Source organism: Chionomys nivalis, chromosome 4 (assembly GCF_950005125.1).
Source record: "Chionomys nivalis chromosome 4, mChiNiv1.1, whole genome shotgun sequence".
Taxonomy (NCBI): Eukaryota; Metazoa; Chordata; class Mammalia; order Rodentia; family Cricetidae; genus Chionomys; species Chionomys nivalis.
This window is the reverse complement of record NC_080089.1, coordinates 76682039-76704960: the sequence shown is the minus strand read 5'-3', so window position 1 is coordinate 76704960 and position 22922 is coordinate 76682039. Positions and strand designations below refer to the sequence as shown.

The 22922-nt window shown below is 43.4% G+C and overlaps 1 protein-coding gene across 1 annotated transcript in view; it reads right to left on the bottom strand.

The window, feature by feature from the left end:
• The window catches only part of Gclc (glutamate-cysteine ligase catalytic subunit), a 40039-nt gene extending 23900 nt beyond the window's left edge, over window positions 1-16139 (bottom strand). Inside the window, exon 1 of the mRNA XM_057767260.1 lies at window positions 15724-16139. Within this exon, the coding sequence (XP_057623243.1) occupies window positions 15724-15873 (150 nt within the window). The 5' untranslated portion in view covers window positions 15874-16139. The remainder of the gene's footprint in view (window positions 1-15723) is intronic.
• Between the last annotated feature and the right edge of the window lie 6783 nt (window positions 16140-22922).

Here is a 22922-nt window from a genome sequence, read left to right as displayed (position 1 = left end):
AATACAGAACAGACATACAGCAAATATTTGCAGCATTGGAGGTTAAAATAACAGTAATAATACTCAGAATGTTACATGAAGCCTGTAAGTGGTACATGAAGTAGTACAAATTAAACCTTCTACTTCCTCTTACATTTATAAAATATAAGGCCTGTGGGAAGGGAGCCAGATGCTGAAGTGTGCTGGGCATTTAGGAAGCAGTGCCTTCTTGCTATCGACTTGTGCAAAGAGAAAGTCATCCATTTCCCTAGGACTAAAGGAAAGCTTCCCCGAGAAAGACTACTTTGAGAAAGCTCTTTTTCAGCTTCTATATAAATGACAACTAAGCAATTTCCACACTCAGAGGTGTTTAACCCACCCAGCATGCACCTGACTCCTGGAGAGAAGAACCCAGTACCTGTTGTGTAAGGTGCCACGAAGTACTGTTTCTCCCACAGGGTTGTGGTGGGTACTCTTTAAGCCCTAGGGAGGGTCAGTGTAGGTGGGAAGGAAGGCCAAGTGTCTTATAGCTTAGACAGGTCTCTCAAGGCCAGCCCCCACACTGCTGCTCTCCTCTAGCCTATGTCGAAGCTTGACTACTGCTAGAGCCACCAGCACTCCCTCAGAGACCCAGTTTTCTCTTCACACCAACTCCTGGACAATTCCACAGCCATTCTGTTAAAATTGGCAATTAAACAGTGATGGTTGGGAGTTCTTCCCCAAAGTTATTAATGTTTTGCTGTGTTGGAAAACCGTTTTATAGATCTAAGCCACAGTCCAGCTGCCCATTCCACTTAACATTATTTTTTTTGTTCTATCATTCTTCAACAAAATCCTGAGATGAGCAGGTATTGGGAACACTGAAGAGTCAAGGTCACACTACGGCTAGAAAGACAGTCACTAACGCTAGAAAACTAAGTTAACTGAATGGGTGCCCAAAATGTGGAGTATCAGGGCCTAATTAAATATAGGGATCCAGAGGGCTTTCCAGATGATGTGCCATTTAATTCAAGCTCATACTCAGAAGGGACACTGGCTACACAAAGGCAAGTGTCTACAGAACATTCCTGCGACATAAATACGACGTCCTTCAGGATGTTCTACTTCCCTCTCCACTCCTGGGGAGCAGATGTAGCATGTGCTCACGCACTGGGAATCATCTCACAATAGTTCTCCTCTAGTTGTAAACCCTTAATCCTGGACCATTCCCTACAGAGGCATTAGTAACTTATTTTGGGAGCACACTCTCAGCCATCAAGTTGGATAGCACTATTTTTTTTTTTTTGTTTTGTTTTTGTTTTTTTTCGAGACAGGGTTTCTCTGTAGCTTTGGTGCCTGTCCCGGAACTAGCTCTTGTAAACCAGGCTGGCCTCAAACTCCCAGAGATCCGCCTGCCTCTGTCTCCCCGTTGCTGGGATTAAAGGCGTGCGCCACCACCGCCCGGCTAAAGTATTTATTTACTTATTATGTATACAGTATTCTTTCTACGTGTATGCCTGCAGGCCAGAAGAGGGCACCTCATTACAGATGGTTGTGAGCCACCATGTGGTTTGCTGGGAATTGAACTCAGGACCTTTGGAAGAGCAGGCAATGCTCTTAACTGCTGAGCCATCTCTCCAGCCCGGATAGCACTATTTCTATATCCAGCCTGACACACAAACCTGAAGAACCTGTTGGTGAGAGCCATAGTGATATTACTTAATTTTTAACCACCCCATAGTAGGGAGAATCTGAATGTCAAAACCAAGAATATTTGTGCTGAGTACAGTGTAAAACTGAGTGAGAAATTTGTGGTAGTTTGAACAAAAATGGCTACCATAGGCTCATGTATTTGAATGCTTAGTCATCCGGAAGTGGAACTCTTTGAAAGGATTAGAAGGATTAAGAGGTGGTCTTGTTGGAGTAGGCGTGGCTTTGTTGGAGGAAGTCTGTCACTGGGGCTGAGCTTTGAGGTTTTAAAAGTCTCAGATAGGCCTAGACTCTCTTCTCTTTTTGTGGCTGGTGGATGAGGATATAGCTCTCAGCTACTGCTCCAGTGTCAGGCGTGGCCCCATGCTCCCCACCATGATGATAATGGACTTACCTCTGAAACTGTAAGCCAGCCCCCAATTAACTGCTTTCCTTTTAAGGAGCTGCCACGGTCATGGTGTCTCTTCACGAAGCAATACAACAGTGACTAGGACAAAATCCTAGAGCAGGAATTTTCATACCAAAATTTGAGATGGGTCAGGTTTTGACTCAAGGTAGACTCCAGTGTTATCTATCATAAATATCAGAACTTGTGCATTTCTGGTCATGTTTAGCAGCTTTGGCGTACAAAGTGTAAACTGTGGTTTTCTGCCTGGGATAATATGGAAATAAATTGGTGAGATGTTAACAGTAAATTGTTCGTGCCTCAAAAAGGTTTTCAGTGGAACCTGAAAACATCTCATGTGTCACAAGTGTCCCTTCCCCTCTCACATATACTTCAAGATGTCAATTTATGCCACAGAATTATACAATACACTCTAGGGGAAGTTCAGATATTTAGAAATTAAACTTGGCCTCACCCTGCTCTGGTCTTTGGTTGGCATCTGGCATGCTTGATTAGGACAGTAGCTTCCAGAGCTGGCTGCTTTATTAATTATTAATCTCATATTAATTATTAACCTCAATCTTAACACTGCATAAGTAAACTTCTCTTGTAGGCAGACTTACTTCTCTGAGTCACTCTGGTGCACAGAGGAAACTTTTCACATGCCTAGCTTAGTGAGAAGAGGCCCATGTGAAAAATGAAGATTTTAAGAGAAAAATGGGATTGCGATTTCATAAAAGGAAAATAGATCATGTTCTCCATATTTAGACTTTAACATAAAATAAAATTTCATTTATCTGGTGGCAAGTAGAAGTCCCGACTAGAACATTTCTATTTCTGTAGAAAGGACAGAAACCCAGGAGATACCAGAATTCTGACCTGGACATACTGACAGTGGCACCAAAGAGCCATGAATGCAGACTCCTCCCTAATGCTTACAAGTTTTTCCACATTAATCTATGACTTGGGCATGTTGGTGCCTGTGTATATACAGGTTAAATGATAGCTGTTAGGAGTCAGTCTCCTCCTCCCATTATGTGGGTTCTAGGAGCCCCACTTAGGCTGTCAGGGTTGCGGGGCAAACCATCTTTATCCACTAAGCCATATGGTCACCCCTGCTCTTTTATGCTTTAAGGATGACATAAAACATCCATTTTCTAGGCCTCTTAATTTAAGTTAACTATTTTTTAAGTGATTCAATTTTTCTTGGCATGTCTTTTTAAATTTTCTGACATGTATGAAGCCCTCCCTTGTTTATGAACCTAAGAAGGACACATATCAGGTTATCAATGCGAAGTCTGTCTTGGCCACCAATAACACACAGTATCGTAAATATAAGCAGATATTTACCTCAAAACAACCCTGCTTCTAGATTTTAACTTTAGCTTCTAGATTTCAAGGGCAATTGAACTCCTTAGCTCTTTCCCAAAACAAACTATGTCCCGTGTCAGGGTTCCAGTTCACATGTATGTGGAGGACATGACACGGAATCTGCTTCCCACTCAGAAGCCATTTGCAATCAACTGTTGAGAAGTAGGCAGAGCTGGGGAGTGGGGTGAGAGCCGTGCATGCTGCAGTGTTCCTTCCTAGGTGTTCTCACTTAGAAAGGTGAGCAAACACACCCCCTTTCCATATACTTACCTTGTCCTAAATCCTGTAAGAAACAGAGAAACTTGGGGGGTTTAGTGAAACCAAATCATGCAACAAGCAGTAGGGGCTTAAAACAGGTGACCCCAAAGCACCCACTGTACTTAAAACAGGTGACCCCAAAGCACCCACTGTACTTAAAACAGGTAACCCCAAAGCACCCACTGTACTTAAAACAGGTGACCCCAAAGCACCCACTGTACTTAAAACAGGTGACCCCAAAGCACCCACTGTACTTAGAGACAAGATGATAGTCACACAAGTCCCCTTTCTCCCAAACACTGAAATGCCATTCCAAAATATTAAGAATATGAACACAGATAGTCTCTGCTAATCATAGCTCATAAGGACAGTGCCAGGGTCCCATTCCAAACCTGCTCCTGATGTTAGCAGGCTGACCACCAGAGTCATCCCAGCCTGCTTTAGACATGACTTGGGACATTTTAGACAAGCTGAATCATGCCTAAAGGTCAAGAGCCCCTGGTCCAGCATAGGCTGCCTACTGTAAGGCAAGCTCGGCATGAGTATCTTATGAATAGGGCCAGCTTGCCAGCAGATTGGCTGGGAAGGTTGCAGTCATGGACTCAACTTGTCAGCCTTTGTCCTCGGGATACACAAGGAACACTGTCATTCTCGCAGTGCTGGCATTCACTGAGAGAACTGCTATCTGATAATGAGAAACGCTTATGCTCAAGTTTGCCTCTATTATGGCTCTGCGATACATACGTGTCCTCATGAGGAGGGGCACTACTTGCCACTGTCCCTTGCCCTCCCTTTCTTTTCCCGATCTGTTATGAAGTCTGTACACACCATCCTTGCTCCTGCCTGCTTGGGCAGCAACCCAGGGGAACAGTGGAGAATCCCAACAGTCCACTTGGAACCTGGAAACCACACACCTCAATTTCCTGGTGGTTTTTGTTGTGTTTTGTTTTGTTTAAGCAATATGAAGATAATACCAGCTCCATGGGCCCCAGGGAGGAATGGCACCAAACACTGCCTTTGCAGGCTCATTGGTTTCCATCTCTATAACAGGGGCAGAGGTTTTTCAAGTTGGTTACACCTTGGTGGTCATGGTAGGTACAATTAACACTAGAAAATACGAATTTATTGCAACAGAGAAAAGAACATTCAGGTGACAAAAACAGTTTCACTTGGAATTTTATTTTAGGTCTAGCCTTACTTAACTGAAAGTTACTTATGTAAAAATGTGCAATTTGGCTGACCTGGGGGTCCTTCTCACAGCAAAAATCCCCAACAGTTTTCCAGGAGCGTTAGGTAAACTGCCATCCTCCACCCAACCCCTGCCACCACACAACAAACACACTCGCCTTCCTGCTTCTCCAGGAACCACACAGGTCTGTCAGAGCACTCCTGTGTTACTTCTTCAGGGGAACTTGGTAGGTCTCACACACCGACCCTACTAAAGCGGCCACTCACACGGTAACAGGTAAACCACTTTACATACTCTGTTTCCCAGAAGCCCCTGTACCTAAATGCACTCTGGCTACCCAAGGTTGTATCTTCAGAACACAGGCTCACAACCCTCTCCACACACGAGTGGGAATCTGAAACGGAGTATACTCTGCTACTAGCACTAAGACACTTTTTTTTAGGTCTTCAGACTTCTTTACGAAATTTCATTTCTTTCTTAGCTATAATGAAGCAAGTCACTGGAGTTACACAGGTGGCCTTACTGACTCCCGTTCTTTGTCACCTTAATCCATTTTCCGTAGTTCAGTCTGAGCCAAGCAATTAAGACTACCAAGCTCCTCAGAACTGAGTACAGATAAGTGATTCCTGAGTAGGAGCTGGGGGTGAAGTGCATGAACTTTGTGCTTTCAGAACTTCTGTTGACTTCCTGCTCTTATTCTACTTGACTAGAAGGGCCAACAGATCATAAGGCCCAGAAACAGCTACTTCTCGGTCCACCAGCATAGGCAGGACTACTGAGGAGCGCCAGGCAATAAAGTAGCTTTTAATTCCCTTTTAGATGTCTGAGGCTTGCAGCTCCAGAATAAATTCCATGAGGATTTATTTCTTATTAACTTTCCAAGCTTTCCAGTCACTGCTGTTTTCTCTGAGCATCTTCAACATCTAGAGGAGTGTGCCTGATTTCAGACACTTTAGGACACTGCCTAGCTCCGCCATGCTCTAAGAATTCCAGCCCCTAACTCCTGTGGTTAATTTCAGTGAGATAAAAATCACATCTGCTATAGATATGAATACTTTGCCTTGGTGTGGATCTTGGTTTACTGATACAAATTTAAGGTCAATTTTGTTATATGTGCATTTTTAAAAAAGATTTATTATGTATACAGTGCCTGCATGCATGCCTGCAGGCCAGAAGAGGGCACCAGATCTCATTACAGATGGTTGTGAGCCATCATGTCGTTACTGAACTCAGTACCTTTAGAAGAGCAGGCAGTGCTCTTCACCACTGAGCTATCTCTCCAGCCCCTGTTACATATACATTTCTGCTCTTGATTAAGGTATTGTGTTTGTGCAGCTCATTTAAAAATGTCATGTATAATTAAGAAATACAAGTTAATAGTTGTTTATAATAGTCAAGCTTGTTGTCATGCTAGTTAGGTTTTCTAGATGTACAGAGATGTATTTCAGATGGATATTCTTTAAATCTTTCAAAGATTTACAGAATATGGCATTTAAAATGTTTAAGAACTTAGGACTTTTCATGACACATCTGCTCCTGGAAGCACCAATCTACTTCAAGAGGAAGATGGGCATGGAAGAGGCTCCTTATGAAGTTGGTTGGCCATTTGAGCAAGAAACTGCTCTTGCCTGGGCTGCTTGATGGTATGCTGTATGAACTGGACATGCAGGACCTGCAGGAAAATGACTGCTGAAGTTGAGTAAGTAAGACAGTTCTTCAGGGTTCCTGCTTCACGAAAGCGTCTGCTGCTAGACATGCTGCAGGACACAGAAGAAGAAAGCAAACGACAAACTTTGCCAGTACAAAGCATAAGAGATCTTTAAATTTACTGCTTCATGGAAAAGTCTGCCGGATACTACGGGTCTGTAGGCTGAAGATGGATGCCCCAATGGTATAGAAGAACTTTGGGTGACTGTCCAGGCAGCAAGAAGTCTGTCAATTCTAGAGTTTTGGAGGTTGCTTACAATGAACTTATTGTTTACATAGGTAATATTACATCCTTCTGGAGTCTTTGATGGAGCTGAAGAAAGATCGTTAAAATTATAAAAGATAGAGTAGGTCTAAAACTTTAGACTCACAAAAATAGATGATACAGTATTTTCAATAATTTGCCAAATGTAAATGAACTAAATATTGTAACAATAATTCTTGCTTGATACCTATTTTGTTATATGTAATCTTGCCATGTTAAAGTAAAAACATTTTTTTATAATTAGACAAAAAAGGGAAAGTGATGTGGGATTCCCCACTGTATACTGTGAAGAGAGAGAGTAGGCAGAATCAGAGAGACACCATGTAGCTGCCAAAGGGAAAAGATGTGAGCCACCAGCAAGAACATTATCTGTAAACCACGAGTGTTATGGTAAAATTAAAGTAACAGAAACGGATTAATTTAAGATCTAAGAGCTAGCTAGAAATACGCTTAAGCTATTGGCCAAACAGTATTATAACTAATATAGCTTCTGTGTGATTATTTCAGGTCTGGGCAGCCAGGAAATGAACAAGCAGTCTCCATCTACACATACCTCAGTTTTCTGTGTGTGCAACATACATATGTAAGGGTGTACATTCATGTCAGTTCTTGTCTTTCCGCTTGTTTGAGACAGTCTGCCACTTTTCTACTCTGTATGCCAGGCTAACTGGCCCACAACCTCCTGTGACCTTGTAAGAGTACTGCCATTACCAATGCAGGGACTACTACAGCTGGGCTTTCACAGGGATTCGAACTCAGGTCTTCACACTCTGTGAAGTACTTTATTCACTGAGCCATTTCACCAGTCCACACCTCAGATTTTTAATGCTTTCCAAGAGCATTAAATATTCAGGAGTCCCTTACTTTACGGTTTCTGCTAAATCAGTATGCCTTTTAGAAACAAAGACTTAACAGAATCATAAACGGGTACTGCAGGAAAACTACAAAGATGATGAAGGATGCGTGTGATACCTGTATCAGCCGGAGTATCTGTCTGTGGGGAACTTTTGTGATCTTGTTAAACTACAAAATCCTGACAACAGACACAATCTGAATATAGAACATTCCAAGACAGTCCAACAAAGTAGAACAGAGCAGGACCACAGCCAGATTTTCTGGTTACTTACTATGATGTACCAAAAAAATGTTAGGGAGAAAGAGCTCTTGCCCACATGTGTGAGGACTTTAGGTTTGATACCCAGGTGCTACAACACAAATGTTAAAAACAAACAAAAATCTCTGCTAGCAAGCACTACATGCTTAAGTGTGAATCTGTCTCTACGGAGCATTACTAACCCATTGTTTCAGGCTATTATCAAATGACCTAGAAGAATTAGCTGTTGTGTGCATTCCATGATTTTTCAAAATTTATATGACATTTAGAACATTCTCAAACAGTTAAAAAGTATTAAAAGCACTTGTCTAGGATACACGAAGCCCTTATTCGAATCCCTGGCACTACAAAACAAAGGGATACCAAAAGAAACAAGAAAAATTTGGCTGAATCTTGGTTGAGTGTCTTAGAACCAGGAAGACAGCCAGCTTGGACATAGTATATAGGCAGAGGAGAACAAAGTGGAGAGACTTCCATTTCCTACTCTTACTCAGACAAACAGCGATATAAAACCCTAACGAACAAGAAATGTTCCCGTCTGCAGAGCCTCTGCACTAAGAACTAGAATTCACTAAGTCAATGTTATGCAGAAGTGCCCTAAAGACACAGGTATTCAGACTCCAACCAAATCCTAATTCAGGAGTACTGGGTAGAGAGTGCAGAAGTGTGCAGATTTTTCTGAGCTACTCATGAGCTATAAAAACAATCCTTCAAAAGATCCTCAGCTAGATAATGATATTCCGGAAATATTATGGAAGCATACAGGGATACATGAACCCTGAGCACCTAACACGGTAACATTCCTGAGCATGGAAGCATGCTCAAAATGGGGTGGGGGCCACCAATGGCAGGAGACCTGAAATGTCAAAAGCAATTGTTAGAACCACACTAATTATTTTAATTCACTGTGTCCACAAAGCTGAATTTAGTAAGGTTGCAGGATAAAAGACAAATTTAGAAAATCAGCAAGAGTATATGGCCTTGTATGTGCAAAACCAATACACTGAAAGCTATAAAACACTGCTGAGAGAAACTAAGGGTGTAGAGATGAGGAGAGATGCACTTCTTCATGAGTAGGGAGATTAAATGCTTATGTATCAATTCTCAAATTAATATATGCACTCAACAGTATCCTAATGAGATAAAAATCTCATAAGGTTTTTTTTTTTTTTTTTTTTTATACACTCTACCTGGTTCTACAAGTCATGGATTCAGTGTATCTAAACAGAGGATATTTCCTGACTTCATTCTCTAAAGAAACCAAAGGAGAATGTTATCAGCACCAAGACAGATCATTGGACAGTGTAACAAATGCGGAAATAAAACTCCAGCGAGCAGCAAGGAGGTACACTTTGGGAGTGAAGGAAGGCTAGTCCTCCCAACAAGCACTGGAGCAGCATTCAATAAACACATCCATATGTATGCACACACACAAAACACAAGGTATCTCTCTTTTCCAGGGAGTAAGGGAGAAAACCAGAAGCTTTGTAATGTCTATGAAGAAATGAATTGTTTTTGCTTCAGACAAGAAGTTAATATCCAGAGTTTATGAAAACTGCAGAAATTAAATACCGAGGCAATAAAACTGTCATTCACTGAATGGACAAATGAATTGGACAGTGCCTAAAAGAGAAACAAATGGTCAGTGACTACTTATAAAGCGTGCAATACCCCTAGCAACCAGGAAAATGCACATGAAAACTATGGAGATACCAGCTCACCCTAGTCAGAATGGCTGTCATCAACATATCTGACAAATGTTACAAAGGATATGAGAGAAAGGAACCCTTATTCACTGTTGGCAGGGGTACAGACTGATATAGCCATTATGGAAATCAGTTTGAAGATTTCTCAAAAAATTAAAAATAGAAATACCATATGACTCAGCTGTTTCACTCCTAGGCATTTACCCACAGAACTCCATACTCCACCATATGAGATATTTGCGTCCCCATGTCTATCACTGCTTTATCCATTACAGAAAGAAACTGAAATCAACTTAGTTGTCCATCAGCAGATGGATAATTAAAATTTGACATACCGTACATATGTATGTATGTACACACAGACACACACACAATTTAGCACTAAAGAAAAAATGTGATCACATAACTTGTAGGAAAATAGATAGACTCGACATGTAATATTAAGCAAAGTCACACAATCCCATAAAGAAAAAACCACTCATATTCTCCCTTATATTTGGAAGCTAGCCAATACATGTAAACAAATGTACACGTGGGTATAGTATAATATAAACAAGAAAAGCTAAATATTAGGGGATGAGGAAATACTGGATGCAAGTAATGGACACAAACTATCAAACGATAGAAAACTAATCGCGTTTCTACTTCTATTCGTTTTTGGTAGTGGATATACAGATATAGTCATTCAAATGTCATCATATAAAATCCAGCATGAAATGCCAGTTTGTTCTGAAAAGCTATTCTGTCCAAACATGGCCCATGAATAGAACTGTGTGAACGAACCCTAGGTGCTTGTGAGAAAACTCCAAGAAAACAAGAGTCTTGTGACCTCAGTATTTTCAAAACAAGAACTGTTCTTGGAATGTGTTTTCAGGCTCCTCCCAGGTATTTCGGACAGGAAGTGCTTCCTTCAGGTTATCATTACTGCTTGCTTGCTGGTATCATTCAATTAAATGTTTAAGCTATCCTTTCAATGCCCCTATGGAAAAACATGTTTTGGGTTTTGTTTTGTTTTGCCATGTGTGGCTTGTCCTTGTAATTGTACACGTTATTCATGTGACTCTTCTTACCCTTCAGAATACACACTGTCTGAAGCTCTAAGACTGCCTATTGCAGGAGACTTTAGTCCCCCTCCTTCATCAGTTCCACCTCTCAGGTCCCGCCATCTCTAGAGTGGAGACACTATTCCAACTGCAGCAGAAGATCATTGGGTCTTTGGGTTTGGTCTAGTTTTGTTTGGTGTTCTATTTTTCTTTTTTTATTTGCAACATTTTGTTATTGATAAAGTTTAAAATAAGTAAAATCAAAAAAACTGAATTGTTTTCAATGGTATATTCTAATAAATCAATAAATGTGGTTCTGAAATACAACTGAGATTTTGAAATGCTATTTTATTATTATCATTTTATTGTTTTGTGTATGTTTATGTATGTCTGTGCACATGAGTGTAGTAACCTCAGAGGCCAGAAGAGGCTGTTGTAGCCTCTAGAACTGGAGTCACAGATGACTGAGAGGCCATGTGGGTACTGGTAACAGAATCTGGGTTCTCTGGGAGAGTAACCTAACAAGTGCTCTTAACTATTTTTTTTTTTTTTTTTTGGTTTTTCGAGACAGGGTTTCTCTGTGGTTTTGGAGCCTTTCCTGGAACTAGCTCTTGTAGACCAGGCTGGTCTCGAACTCACAGAGATCCACCTGCCTCTGCCTCCCAAGTGCTGGGATTAAAGGCGTGCGCCACCACCGCCCGGCTTGCTCTTAACTATTGAGTCATTTTAAAATTCTACATAATCTACTAAGCTAATGGAGCAGATCTAATTGCAAAACACAACACAACAAAACAAGACACCAGCTGATGTGGAATGTCTCACCCACAATGACCACGGTTACTTAAAGAGATATAAAGTGAAGCCTGGTGGCACAGGCCTGTAACCCTAGCTACCTGGAAGGCTAAAACAGGAGGATCACAAGTTCAAGGCCTGCCTGTTTCAAAATTTTAAATAGGGCTGGGGCTATGGCTCAGTGGTAGAGTGCTTGCTGTGCATCCTGGAGATGAAGAAAACTTGGGAGAAGCAGGTTTGCAGAAGACATTCTTTGATATTTGCTTACAAATCTGAAAATGCTTCCTTTCTTTCTGCACACTAACTTTGCATTGTTTAACATTTTTATTAACATATATTACTTAAGAAAGGTCTCATCTTTACCACATTTGGGGCAGAGATGAAGAAAAGGACAGACACACAAAAAAGCTCTGCTCACTGTGATGGCGCAGCACCAACTACACACAGGATGTAAAAATACTCTACTTGTGCACACAGTCAACATTCCCACTCAGATCAGAGGAGTCTGAGGCCTTGGTCCTTGACATGACTCAACTCAAGCATACATGTTCACTCTGAACTTCACTTGCTCCATGCACATCATGACAGCGCCATGGCCTGCTTCGTTTAAGTGCTGTAAAAGGGGATTTGGTAACATGCCAAATTTTAGAATCAAGTTTCAGTTCTGCTATTAAGTAACAGAAAAGGCTGTACACACAGTTGATAGTAATAATAATAAGTAGTTATTGCTATATAGATTTCCCAGATCAATGAATCCCCTTTCTTTTCTGGGAATAATGGAGATTAAACCAAGGGTCCTAGGTATATTAGGAAAGAACTCCTTAAATGAACTGTGTCCTTAGCTCTGCATCGATATTTATTAGTTTCTTTGAGACAGGGTCTCTTTATGTAGCCCTGGCTGTCCTGGAATTCACTACATAGACCAGGCTGACCTCACAGAGATCCCATGCCTGTGCCTCCTGGACACTGGGGGGGGGGGGGGGGTTGAAGAAGTGTGCTCCACACCCAGCTTCCTCCAACACTACACACTCACCGAGCTATAAACAAAACCTGTTCCTGGTTCTTCAAGTTAAAATTCCATTTCCTAAAGAAACAACGTAATAAATGGCGGCTAGAAGTAGAACCTGTCATACTAAAGGTGAGATAGGCAAGTATGGGAATAAGAAAAGACAAAATAGCAAAGCCAGTCATGGTTCCAAGGGAAACAGCCTAAAAACAACAAACCACCCAAAAATAAAACAAACAAACAAATACCTAGCCAAACTGTACATACCTGAACTTGAAGGCTTGAAGAAATAAGAGAAAGTGAAGCAAGCAGGTTCAAGATCCAGCTCAGTTTGGCAAGCACTAAACACAAGGTTCTTTCTCATGTGGAGACATAAACACTGTCCTCGTACACAGAGCCGCACATTTCTGAAGAGGCAGGCTCTCTTCCAAACACAACCATGACCAGTTTTAAGATTTGGCTGCAGTTCTTTCTGTTTTTTTCCAACCAAGCCCAGGGCCCAATAGATGCAAAGTCAAACCTTGTAAAGCAGTGGTTCTCAACCTCTTAATGCCGTGACCCTTTACTACAGGTCCTCATATTGTGGTGACCTCAACCATAGAATTATTTCGTTACTATTTCCTAACTGTAATGTTGCTACTGTTATGAATCGTAAATATCTGATATGCAGGATATCTGACATGTGATCCCCAAAGGGGTCATGACCCACAAGCTGAAAACCGCTCCTGTAAAGTAATATTTGGTATCAGGCCTACCCAGCGTAACATATCAACCTGAAACACTTCTACCAGCAGGGCTAGTCCTCATCTCCAGGGCCCACACCACTCACCACACCTTTCTCTACTTTTATCTGCTCAGTCTGTTTCTCAGTTATTCCCAAGGCTTCTACTTAGACTGTGTGTAGGAACCAACCAGCCTTCAGACATCTCCTCAGGGTATGCAACAGCAAACTCTCCCCATGCACAAGGACTTGTGCTGACTTTTATAGCTCTTGAGGCTGACATCAACAAGTACTTCAGCACGAGACCGCCAGGAGGGGAAGAACCACCACAGAGCCTAGGAGAGGCTCAGTATCTGCACTCTGAAGGTCAAAGGCAGAAGTCTGAACCCTGGAGGAGAGCAATGCTTCACTGAAGAGCCATTTCAGGAGAAACAGCAGGGTAGGGACTTTGCCTCCTAGGAACTTTTCGAAATTCTGATTCTTCCGAGTGTCAGGCCATTTTCAAGTAAACGCTCAACACTGGAAGGCTGGGGTAAATTCGGCTTATAGATTTATATATCAGTTATGACAGAATATTTGCAAAAAGAAATTTGGAAATATAGTTTCTGAAGCCACCAAGTTTTCACAGAATATTCTTGACATCATATCACATAGGAGCCATTTTAGTCAGGCACCTTACTAGAGGATTACACACACCTCCAAAGTTCAACTTCCCAACAGACACGCCTAAAGTGTTAACTGGCTCAGTGATCGTGGCAGAAGTCTTTAAACCCAGCACTCAGGAGGCAGAAGCAGGCAGATCTCTGTGAGTTCAAGGCCAGCCTGGTCTACAGATAGAGTTCCAGAACAGCCAGAGCTACACAGAAGTAATCTGTCTTTAGAAAACACACCAAGTGTTAACTGGCTACAATGCTGAACTTGTCCAGACAGAAGATGAGTGCACAGGGTTGCCAGGCTGCTCCACTCCTTGGAACTTTTGTGGGGAGAAAGGCAAACCTCGTTCTGACACCACCCACCAATGCCTCTCATGAGGGAAATGTATGCAGTACATACATTTGACATGGCCTACTCTACAGCTCTTCTCAGGTCGGCTTACTCAGCAGGGGCAAGCCACTTCAAACAGGTAGTTGTACATGCTCTTCTTGCCAACAGGGGGAGCACTCACTCCCCACCCCAAGAGAGGATCCAGGCAGTCCCTGGTTAGAGAAATGACGAGGAAGGGGGCTCTCTGGGGTGCACAGCTGTGCTTCAACTGCACTCATCTCCTCTGGATGTAGTTCTACCCGCAACAATAATTATAAAGACATTAACTACCCCCTCCCGTTTTTTTTTTTAATGGAGTATGGAGTCCTAGTTAAACGTCAAAAAAAAAAAATGCACAAATAAATTAATTGTTCAGGAGTGGTTAGTTCCATGACAACTTCAAAGGATGCCACAATTTGCTGCCAACCATACCAGGCACACGGTTAGGCCCTCGGAAAAACAGGTGAACGAGAAGCATGTCTCTGCCCTGTAAAACGACACACAAAACCCAGATGAATAACTGTCAAATGTTGCAAATAAACAGAACTTTAGACTAAAATTGGAGAACAGCCAAACATGTCCCTTTGTTTTCTTGTAGAAATGTGAATTATTAGTCCTTATACTTTCCTAGTTCAAGCATAACTCTTCCAGCTGCAGGCGGCAGAGTCATCTACCAACACGAGACACAGAAAAATTAACGTTTTGAAAGAAGATATTTCATGCTGGTGCACCAACACTTGAAACTTAGCCCAAGGGTGATGATACTATTATTACAAGAGCTGCACGCCATCTATGGTAAATGCCAAACCCACACAACAAAGGGGCAGACTCCTCGAGAGGTCATTTAACTATGTATCTTATATCAGTGTTTTTTTTTAAAAAAAAAAAAAAACAAACAAGAAACGCATAAAACTAAAGAAACAACAGTTTTAGCGTTGCCGATTTTGATTCCAAAAAACGGGTCCCAGAGACCGTGAACAGGTTTCAGCACTGACTGGTTTAGCTGCAGGATCTAACCAGCCTCCCCTAACCTTGAAGTTGTAAGCATTTACAGTTAAACGGGATACCTAGGTCTTCCGGACTGTTGAGAGACAGCCCTAAGCCCTTGGATCTAGTAATGTATTTGTTTAAACGTAGCACTCAAGTTGGCGGACAGGTGTGTCTTGTGACAGCCGTTTAAAAAGAACCTAGATGATGGAGGGCCGAAGCAAACACCCCGGAGAAATAAAACGTGACAGCAAGCCAACCGGGGCAAGTTAGTCCCGTATACACACTCATCTCCAAGGTGAATGGTGTGACGGGGCGGCGGGAGGCAGGTACACACTCACGCACACACACACCCCTCCTACTTAGGCCCTCCCAGGATCCGAGCGGCTTTCGTCCCGACAAGAATGAATGAGCTCCAGGCGCAGCGCCGAGCCCGGCCGGCGACGGGGCCGCGGGCGGCCTGGCCGAACAAAGGCGCGCGGGCTCACCTCGTCACCCCACTTGAGCACGTCCTTGTGCCGGTCCTTGACGGCGTGGTAGATGTGCAGGAACTGGAGGATGCCGTGCCGCCGCACGTGGTCGGCGTGGCGCTTGGTCTCCTCCCAGCTCAGCGGCGAGCCCTGGGACAGCAGCCCCATGGCCGAGTCCTCCTCCTCCCCGGCCGCAGCTCCGCCCTGGGGGCGCCCTCGGGCCGCGCGGCGGGCGTCCCGTCCGTTCCCGCTCCGGCTTGGACCCCGCCGCGCGGGTGACAGCCCGGGACGCGGTCTCTCGCCACCGCCGGGTCTCGCGCTCCCACGCCCGCCCTGCGGCCCAGGCCGCCGCGGCAGCGCTCCACTCGGTGCCGCCGGTGTCGTGCACTGGCTTCCTACTTGCGAAGCAGAGCTGCGCCGACACCGAGCATGCCCAGTTCCGCGCCTGCCGCTCCGTGCGCCGCGCTCCGGATTTTATAGGCTGCGGCGGGGGCGTTGACCGAAGCGGCGGGGCGGGGGCGGGGCCTGAGGCGGGGGCGGGGCTCAGGCCGTGGGCGTTCGAGGGTGGCCTGGCTCTCAGCGAGTAAGAACAGAGAAGTCATAATCCCAAGAGATAAAAGCCGGGTCAAGAAAAAATGATGGAATGGATGTAAAGCAGACCAGATTGTTTTTTAAGTGGGAAGGGGGCCTCATGCTTACAACATGGTGAGAGACAAAAAGATGTGTGATGACAAATATTATCTCGGGACTCAGCTGGAATATCTACTCAACTCTTCGAACCTGTATAAAGTTAGACTAATACTTTTTAATGGCTGTTGTACATGGCTTGGATTTGTAGAGTCGATTGCTGGTGATTTACATATATTCATGTGTCTACAAGGGGTCAGGCATATAGATGCAGTCACTGTAAATCGTCTAAGTTAAATAGGATAGACATAGACAAATAGGATCTGGTTGGTACAGACATCATTCATTGTGCAGAAGAAGTCTTGTGACTATCTCCACATGGGCAGTGTGAGGAGCAGTCTTCAGAAGTTTCCCCATCTCAGAACCTAGGATTCACCCAGCACCAGGTTGGAGAGCTTTACCATGTGTGCTTAAGGCACTAAGAGCTGGATTAGGTGGGAATAAAGGGAACGTAGCACCTTGCCCCTGAATAATTGTTCGATTAATGTTTTGCAACTGGATAAATATATGCAGTAACTAGCTGATCCATTCGTGGACAGAGGGCAAAAAAACATTTATTACACCCTTTCTCCTAGACTGTAGTTACATTTTTTTAAATGTACTTAGAGACAAGATCTCACTAGTAATCCGACCTGGCCTTGAATTGCCTGGAGCTTCCTGAGTTCTGGAATTATAGGTATGAACTTCTACACCTGTCTTAGAGTTAATGTTTAATAGACACTAGTCACATTTAATAAACACTAATCAATGCATGACAAGAATATTTTCTCACTGCCTTCATATTGAATGTGCCCATCAAAGAACTTGGGACCATGGAAATTGAAGGTATGCTGTGATTTCCATAGTGGGGGTGTAAGTGTGCGTGTGCATAGGTTAGATGATTTCTGAGGAGACAATGTATGTGTATACACCTCTGCTAATATATACATAACATTATATATGTTAGATAGTGACTTTCTTTGGAGTAGAGCTGACGTGTGTGTGTGTGTGTATTTTATATTTCTAGAAAAGTGCTCGATATAGCCTACTGCTTAATAAGTGTTAGCTTCTGTGTGGAAAGAGCCAGTATGGGGAGAGGCAGAAAAACTGTTTCACCTGTATGTAAACGAACCCAACGATCATTTGGTTAGTCTCAACATTTCGCCCTCCATTTCCATACACCTGCATGATTCAGCACAATAGCCACCAGCCTCAAGAACTATTAAGCATTGGGAGTGCCACAGACGTGACTGAACAAGTGAATTTTTAGTTTCATTAAACTTAATTGTGCTAAATGTTTCAGATTGATTTCACGTGGCAGTGGTGTCTCAGATCTGTAAACAACCCCTCACTAAAATTTCATCTTTCGGTAACAGGGACACTTATACATAGATTTGGAACAAGTTGGGAATGTGAACACACTGAATTTTCAACTGTAAATTTTATGGAATCGAAATGCAAATGAAATCTTCCAATGAAAATTTAGTGACCCAGGAGACTAGTGTTGAAGACTTACAACAAAAGTAAAAAATAACTCACTAAAAATCATACTTATTACATGCTGACACACTAGATTTCAGGCGTTTGGCTAAAATAAATAGCATATTATTTACGTTGCTCCACTATTTTCTTTTCAGTTCTTTAAGGTGGCAACTGAAAAATTTTGACCCGTGGCCCGCACTAGCTATACCTCGTTGAGTTGAAACAGCTGGGGCAGACTTGTTTACACGTTGGAAAGCACTTTCTCTATACACCTGCTCTGTTTTCTCAGAGACCAGGAAGCGGTCTCCAGGGAGAGCCTCAACTCAATGTCAGGAGGAAAGAGATTTGCACGGCTAACTGGACAAGTTCTAGCACAAATTCCGACGCGATGCTGCGAGTGGTGGCTATTTAATCGGTAATCTGAGTTGACCTGCATTGGATTGGGGTTCACCATCGCGTTGGGAGTTCTCCGGCCCCATGTCCGAATTTTGAACGTTCACTCCCACGCAAAGGTCTCAGAACTCCGGAAGATAGCTTAGGCACAGACACTGTGGCGCCACTGGGCAGATCTGCCAAATTTTAAGTCATGCTCCCTTCAGTGCCTTTAGCTATGTTCAAAAAGAAAAGAGGCATCCACGAAATCGCGGCTCCCTTCTGCCAGTGCTTTCTTTGCACCTGCACGTCTCCAGGATAGCACGGTACAGAGTGCAAACCCGTCGGCAGGGTTCAGCGGGGGAGCATAGTTTTCAGCCGGCAACGAGTCCGGGGCGGGGGGGGGGGGGATGCTAAGAGGAGAAAAGGCTCCCAGCTTGCAGAACCATCTCTTCCCTCCGCCACGATCACTGGCCCATCCGGGAGGAAAAGCTGGGTGTCTCTGAGCACCCAGCCGTGCGCGCAAACTCTGTGCGCCCACCCAGCCGGCGAACGAGAGAGCACGCGCGCGCGCTCAGGCCCCGCCCGCCGGCCGCGGGAAAACCCGGCCGCGGAGCTGGCGCTGGCCCCGCAGCGCCAGGGCGTCGTCGCACGCCCGCCGTTGTTGTGGTAGCGCTGGCCACGTGACCGCCGGACCGCCTCTCCGGCTCGCCGTGCCGCCTCACCGTGACTCAGCACTCTGCGCGGGCTGCTCGCCCTCCGGGTCTGGTCCCGAGCGGAGGCTGTCGCGTACCCACAGGAAGGTCGTTGTCGTAGCAGCCGTTTCAGAGACGCAAGTCCGGACCGCGCGTCGTTCCTCCGGCGTCACGCGATTACGTTTCCTCGTTGGCGGCTTTGCTGAGATCCTGGGAGGGGAGCGGAGGCGCTGTGCCCTGGGGACTCGAGCTCCCCTGGATCTGAGACAGTGCCTAATGGCCTCCTGCGGGTTTTAATAAACTGCCCTGTGCTGCGTCTGCCTTATGTCACACACTTGACTTTCAGGGGGAAGCCAGAGAGTGGACCTATTTACCGAGTTTTATCAGTGAGGCCATTTTGACCCAATAATATGTCAGCTACACCTGTGGGGACTGAACGGTGACCTCAGTCCGCTTGCTTTCTGCTCCAGCTCAGTCTTCTTGCTTTCTGCTCCTTGCGTGAGGCCTGTGGGATTCCAGGTGTGAATCACTTGCCATGCACAGCTCTTTTGATACACCCTTTCTCCAAAGCCTTCAAATTCACTAGGGAAGAGCTTCAAGCTTACCTGGTGGTAACAGCCATTCCTCCGTGTATGTGGTAGCAAAGTACAAATGATGCGGAAAGGATTTGGTTTGCACCCTCCATTTAAATTACACTTGGCATTTGCTGAGACCTACGGATGTGTCCAGGTTCTGGGGATGGAAGAGGCCTAAGAAACAGGATTTCACGAATTTGCATGCTGTTGTTTACTGTCAAGGGACCTCTCCCTTCTCACCTGCTATAAGTGAGTCTGAAGGTTAGGTTTCCCCTTCATCCTAAACATTCTCTGTTGCCAGTACTCCTAAAAGAGTTGAGGATGTGTAAATATTTTTGCACTGTGTAGTATTTGAACTCTTGCTGTTGAGATGTGCTAACATTTTAATGAAAATGCAAAGCTCTTGTGAGTGATGTGTTTTGTTGTTCGAGATAGGGTTTCAAGCGGCCCAGGCTGGTCCCAGATTTACTGAGAGTCAAACATAGGCTTGACCTCCCGATCCTCCTGCCTCTATCTCTCATCTGCTGACATCACACACCCTGCCTCTTTCTTTAGTTTATTTAGACTTTTGAAAAGTAGAAATGGGCTTGTCTTCATGTAGTTGGGAAGATCAGTAAGTGATGAAGACCTGTAGGAAACTGGAGAAGATGTAAGAGCAAGACACGATGCAAGCTCTCCCAGGACATGGTGGGTGGGATGCTGGACACGTAGGTGAACTCCCCATACCTTGTAGAATCATTTTCTACCTAAAGAGTTACTGGGGAAGAAGATATGGGTGCCAAGATGATGGGCTGGGACAGGAAGGGCTAAATCTGCACCTACCAGACTTAAGTCTTTCTAACAAACATGGTTAAAAAAAATAACCTTTCACTGGGAAAATTCCCAACACCATGAAAGCAGATATAATGGAGTACACATCCATTCTCTATTATTGGTATCACTATATGGCTAGTCCTGTAGCTTAGTGTTGGTGTCTGCTGTCTGTCTGTCTGTCTGTCTGTCTATCTATCTCTATCTATCTATCTATCTATCTATCTATCTATCTATCTATCTATCTATCTATCTATCTATTCCATCTGTCCGTCCATCCATCCATCCGTCCGTCCGTCCGTCCGTCTGTCTGTCTGTCTGTCTGCCTATCTATCATCTATCTGCTGGAGGAATGTAAAGGATGGTTTCAGTGGTAGGCTTGGGGCCCAGGGAGATGGAAAGAATAAGAGTGGGTTGGTTCCCAGACAGAAATGGTTTCCTTTGTCCTGAAAGGGAGGATTCTACACATTTGTATTCCATGTGTTTTACATTCCAAGTAGCTAGATATTTTAAATCATGGAGCTTTCCATTTAAAAAACAAAACTAAAAAACAAAACAAAAGCTGTGTCTATTACATGTTATGTAAACAAACTGTTTCACAATTACTGGCATGGATAATGACACTGTGAAGTAGGCCAGATGCCAAATTTTAATCCTGCTCTCTACCTCCCATCTCATGCACTTGAATTCATATAAATATTCATTCTAGATTAGATATCTTCAAATAATTAGGCCCGGAACACAACAACCTATGTTCTATAGGTGATCAGATTTAAAACAGTCAAATAATCACATGTGTGTAAAGGGAATGTAATAAACATTGAGCAACTGTGTTTAGATAAGACCAATTTCTAAAAGCCAAAAATAATAGCGTAATTGTATGTAACTTATTTTCCCACACGCTGTACCTTTGCCACTTACTTCACTGTGGCTCTTAGACTTAAATGCAATAGATTCTTATGGGAAAAAAAAAAACTGAAGTCACCTAGAAGCAGTTTATCCTACAGTATACAAGACAGTTGCACAACAATAATCCAGTTTACAAGATCAGCAGAACCGAGTGTCAGAGTGAGAAATGGAGCCCCCTCCCACTCTCTTGCTTGCGCTCTCTTAAATGTCAATGGTACTTTTCTTTAAATATTGCAAGGCCTTCCAAGGTCATCAAAATAATTAGTTGAGAAGAATATAAAATGATAGTAGTTCTCACTTTCTCTCACGCGCACATGCGCACACCACTCTTCTAAGAAGTATTTGGACATGAAAATGGGTCCCAGGTGAGCAGGTTACCTGTTTGTCTTCAGTCTGGACCAGGATGAGGAACTAAGACATTATTCAATAATTATGACTTGGATAGTTTTATATACGTTTTATTCCACATACCAAATAAGTAAAATGCTCCAAGAGTGTGGCCTGAGTATCTCAGGGTACTCCTGTGCTGACCTCCTCCATCCCTCCATCCCAGGGATGGCAAAGCAGCTGATTGAATGGCAGTCTTCCTCATCTGGTCACAGCTTGCTGTGGGCAGCAATAGCCTTTGTGGGGAATATATTCTGTGACCTTATTGGGGCATTAACTGGAACTGGACTACACAGCAAGAACCTGCCTCAAACAGAAGAATCAGGTGGGGTGCAGGAAGAGAGGGCCAGTAGAGAGTTTCCAAGTGTACAGGACTAGGAAAAAGGTTAGGAAAGACTATTTACTATAAGGTGCTACTCCATTCTACCCAGGAGGGGCCCTCTCAGTGGGGAAGCCCAACAGGGCACACTAGTAAACAGAATCAGATTTGATCCAGTCTGTTTGCTTTCAAAGTCCAAGTTCAATCCACTCACCTCACATAGCTAAAAACAAAGCTTAAAAAATGCAGAGTTGACATTTAAATAGGAATATAGCTTACAGAGTGCTTAGCCACAGAGTGTGAAGTAAAGGTATATATTTCTTAAATACCTACAATATTTAGATTCCTTATCCATAAACTTACAGGAGAAAGCACTGGTTTTTATTATGGATTTATAGTTTGGTTATTTGTTTGTTTGCATGATTTTCTATGTTACACTCCACTACTTCTAAGAGCTGAATTAATTCATAGAATTTAATTCTTACTTTCTATGCAAATTAACCCCAGGTATCTTGACTGAGTGATGGTTTAAATCTGCTGTGGGATAATCCTTTTGTACTCTGTGAAAATGAATTATTTTCATTGTTAATAAAAAGCTGATTGGCTGATAGGTTGGCAGGATTTTCGGGGCAGAAAGAATGCTGGGATAAAGTATGAAGTTGGAAGAGATGCCAGCCAGCTGAGGAAGCAGGATGTGTAGAAAATGAGGTAATAAGCCATGAGCCATGTGATAGAACTTAGATAAGACGTATAGTTAATTTAAGTTGTAAGGAGATGGTTGGAGATAAGTCTGAGCTATCGGCTGAGGTTTTATAATTAATATTAAGCCTCTTTGTGTTTATTTGGGAGCAGCTGCTGAGACACAGAGAAACTCCACCCACAGAAGTCATTCAATACAGATTTTCCAAATAATACGATTAGGTTTATTGGGTCAAAACTGTACAAAACCCTCTTAATCTTGCTATTGTGGGGGGTATTTTTATCTCTATACCCTTATATTTC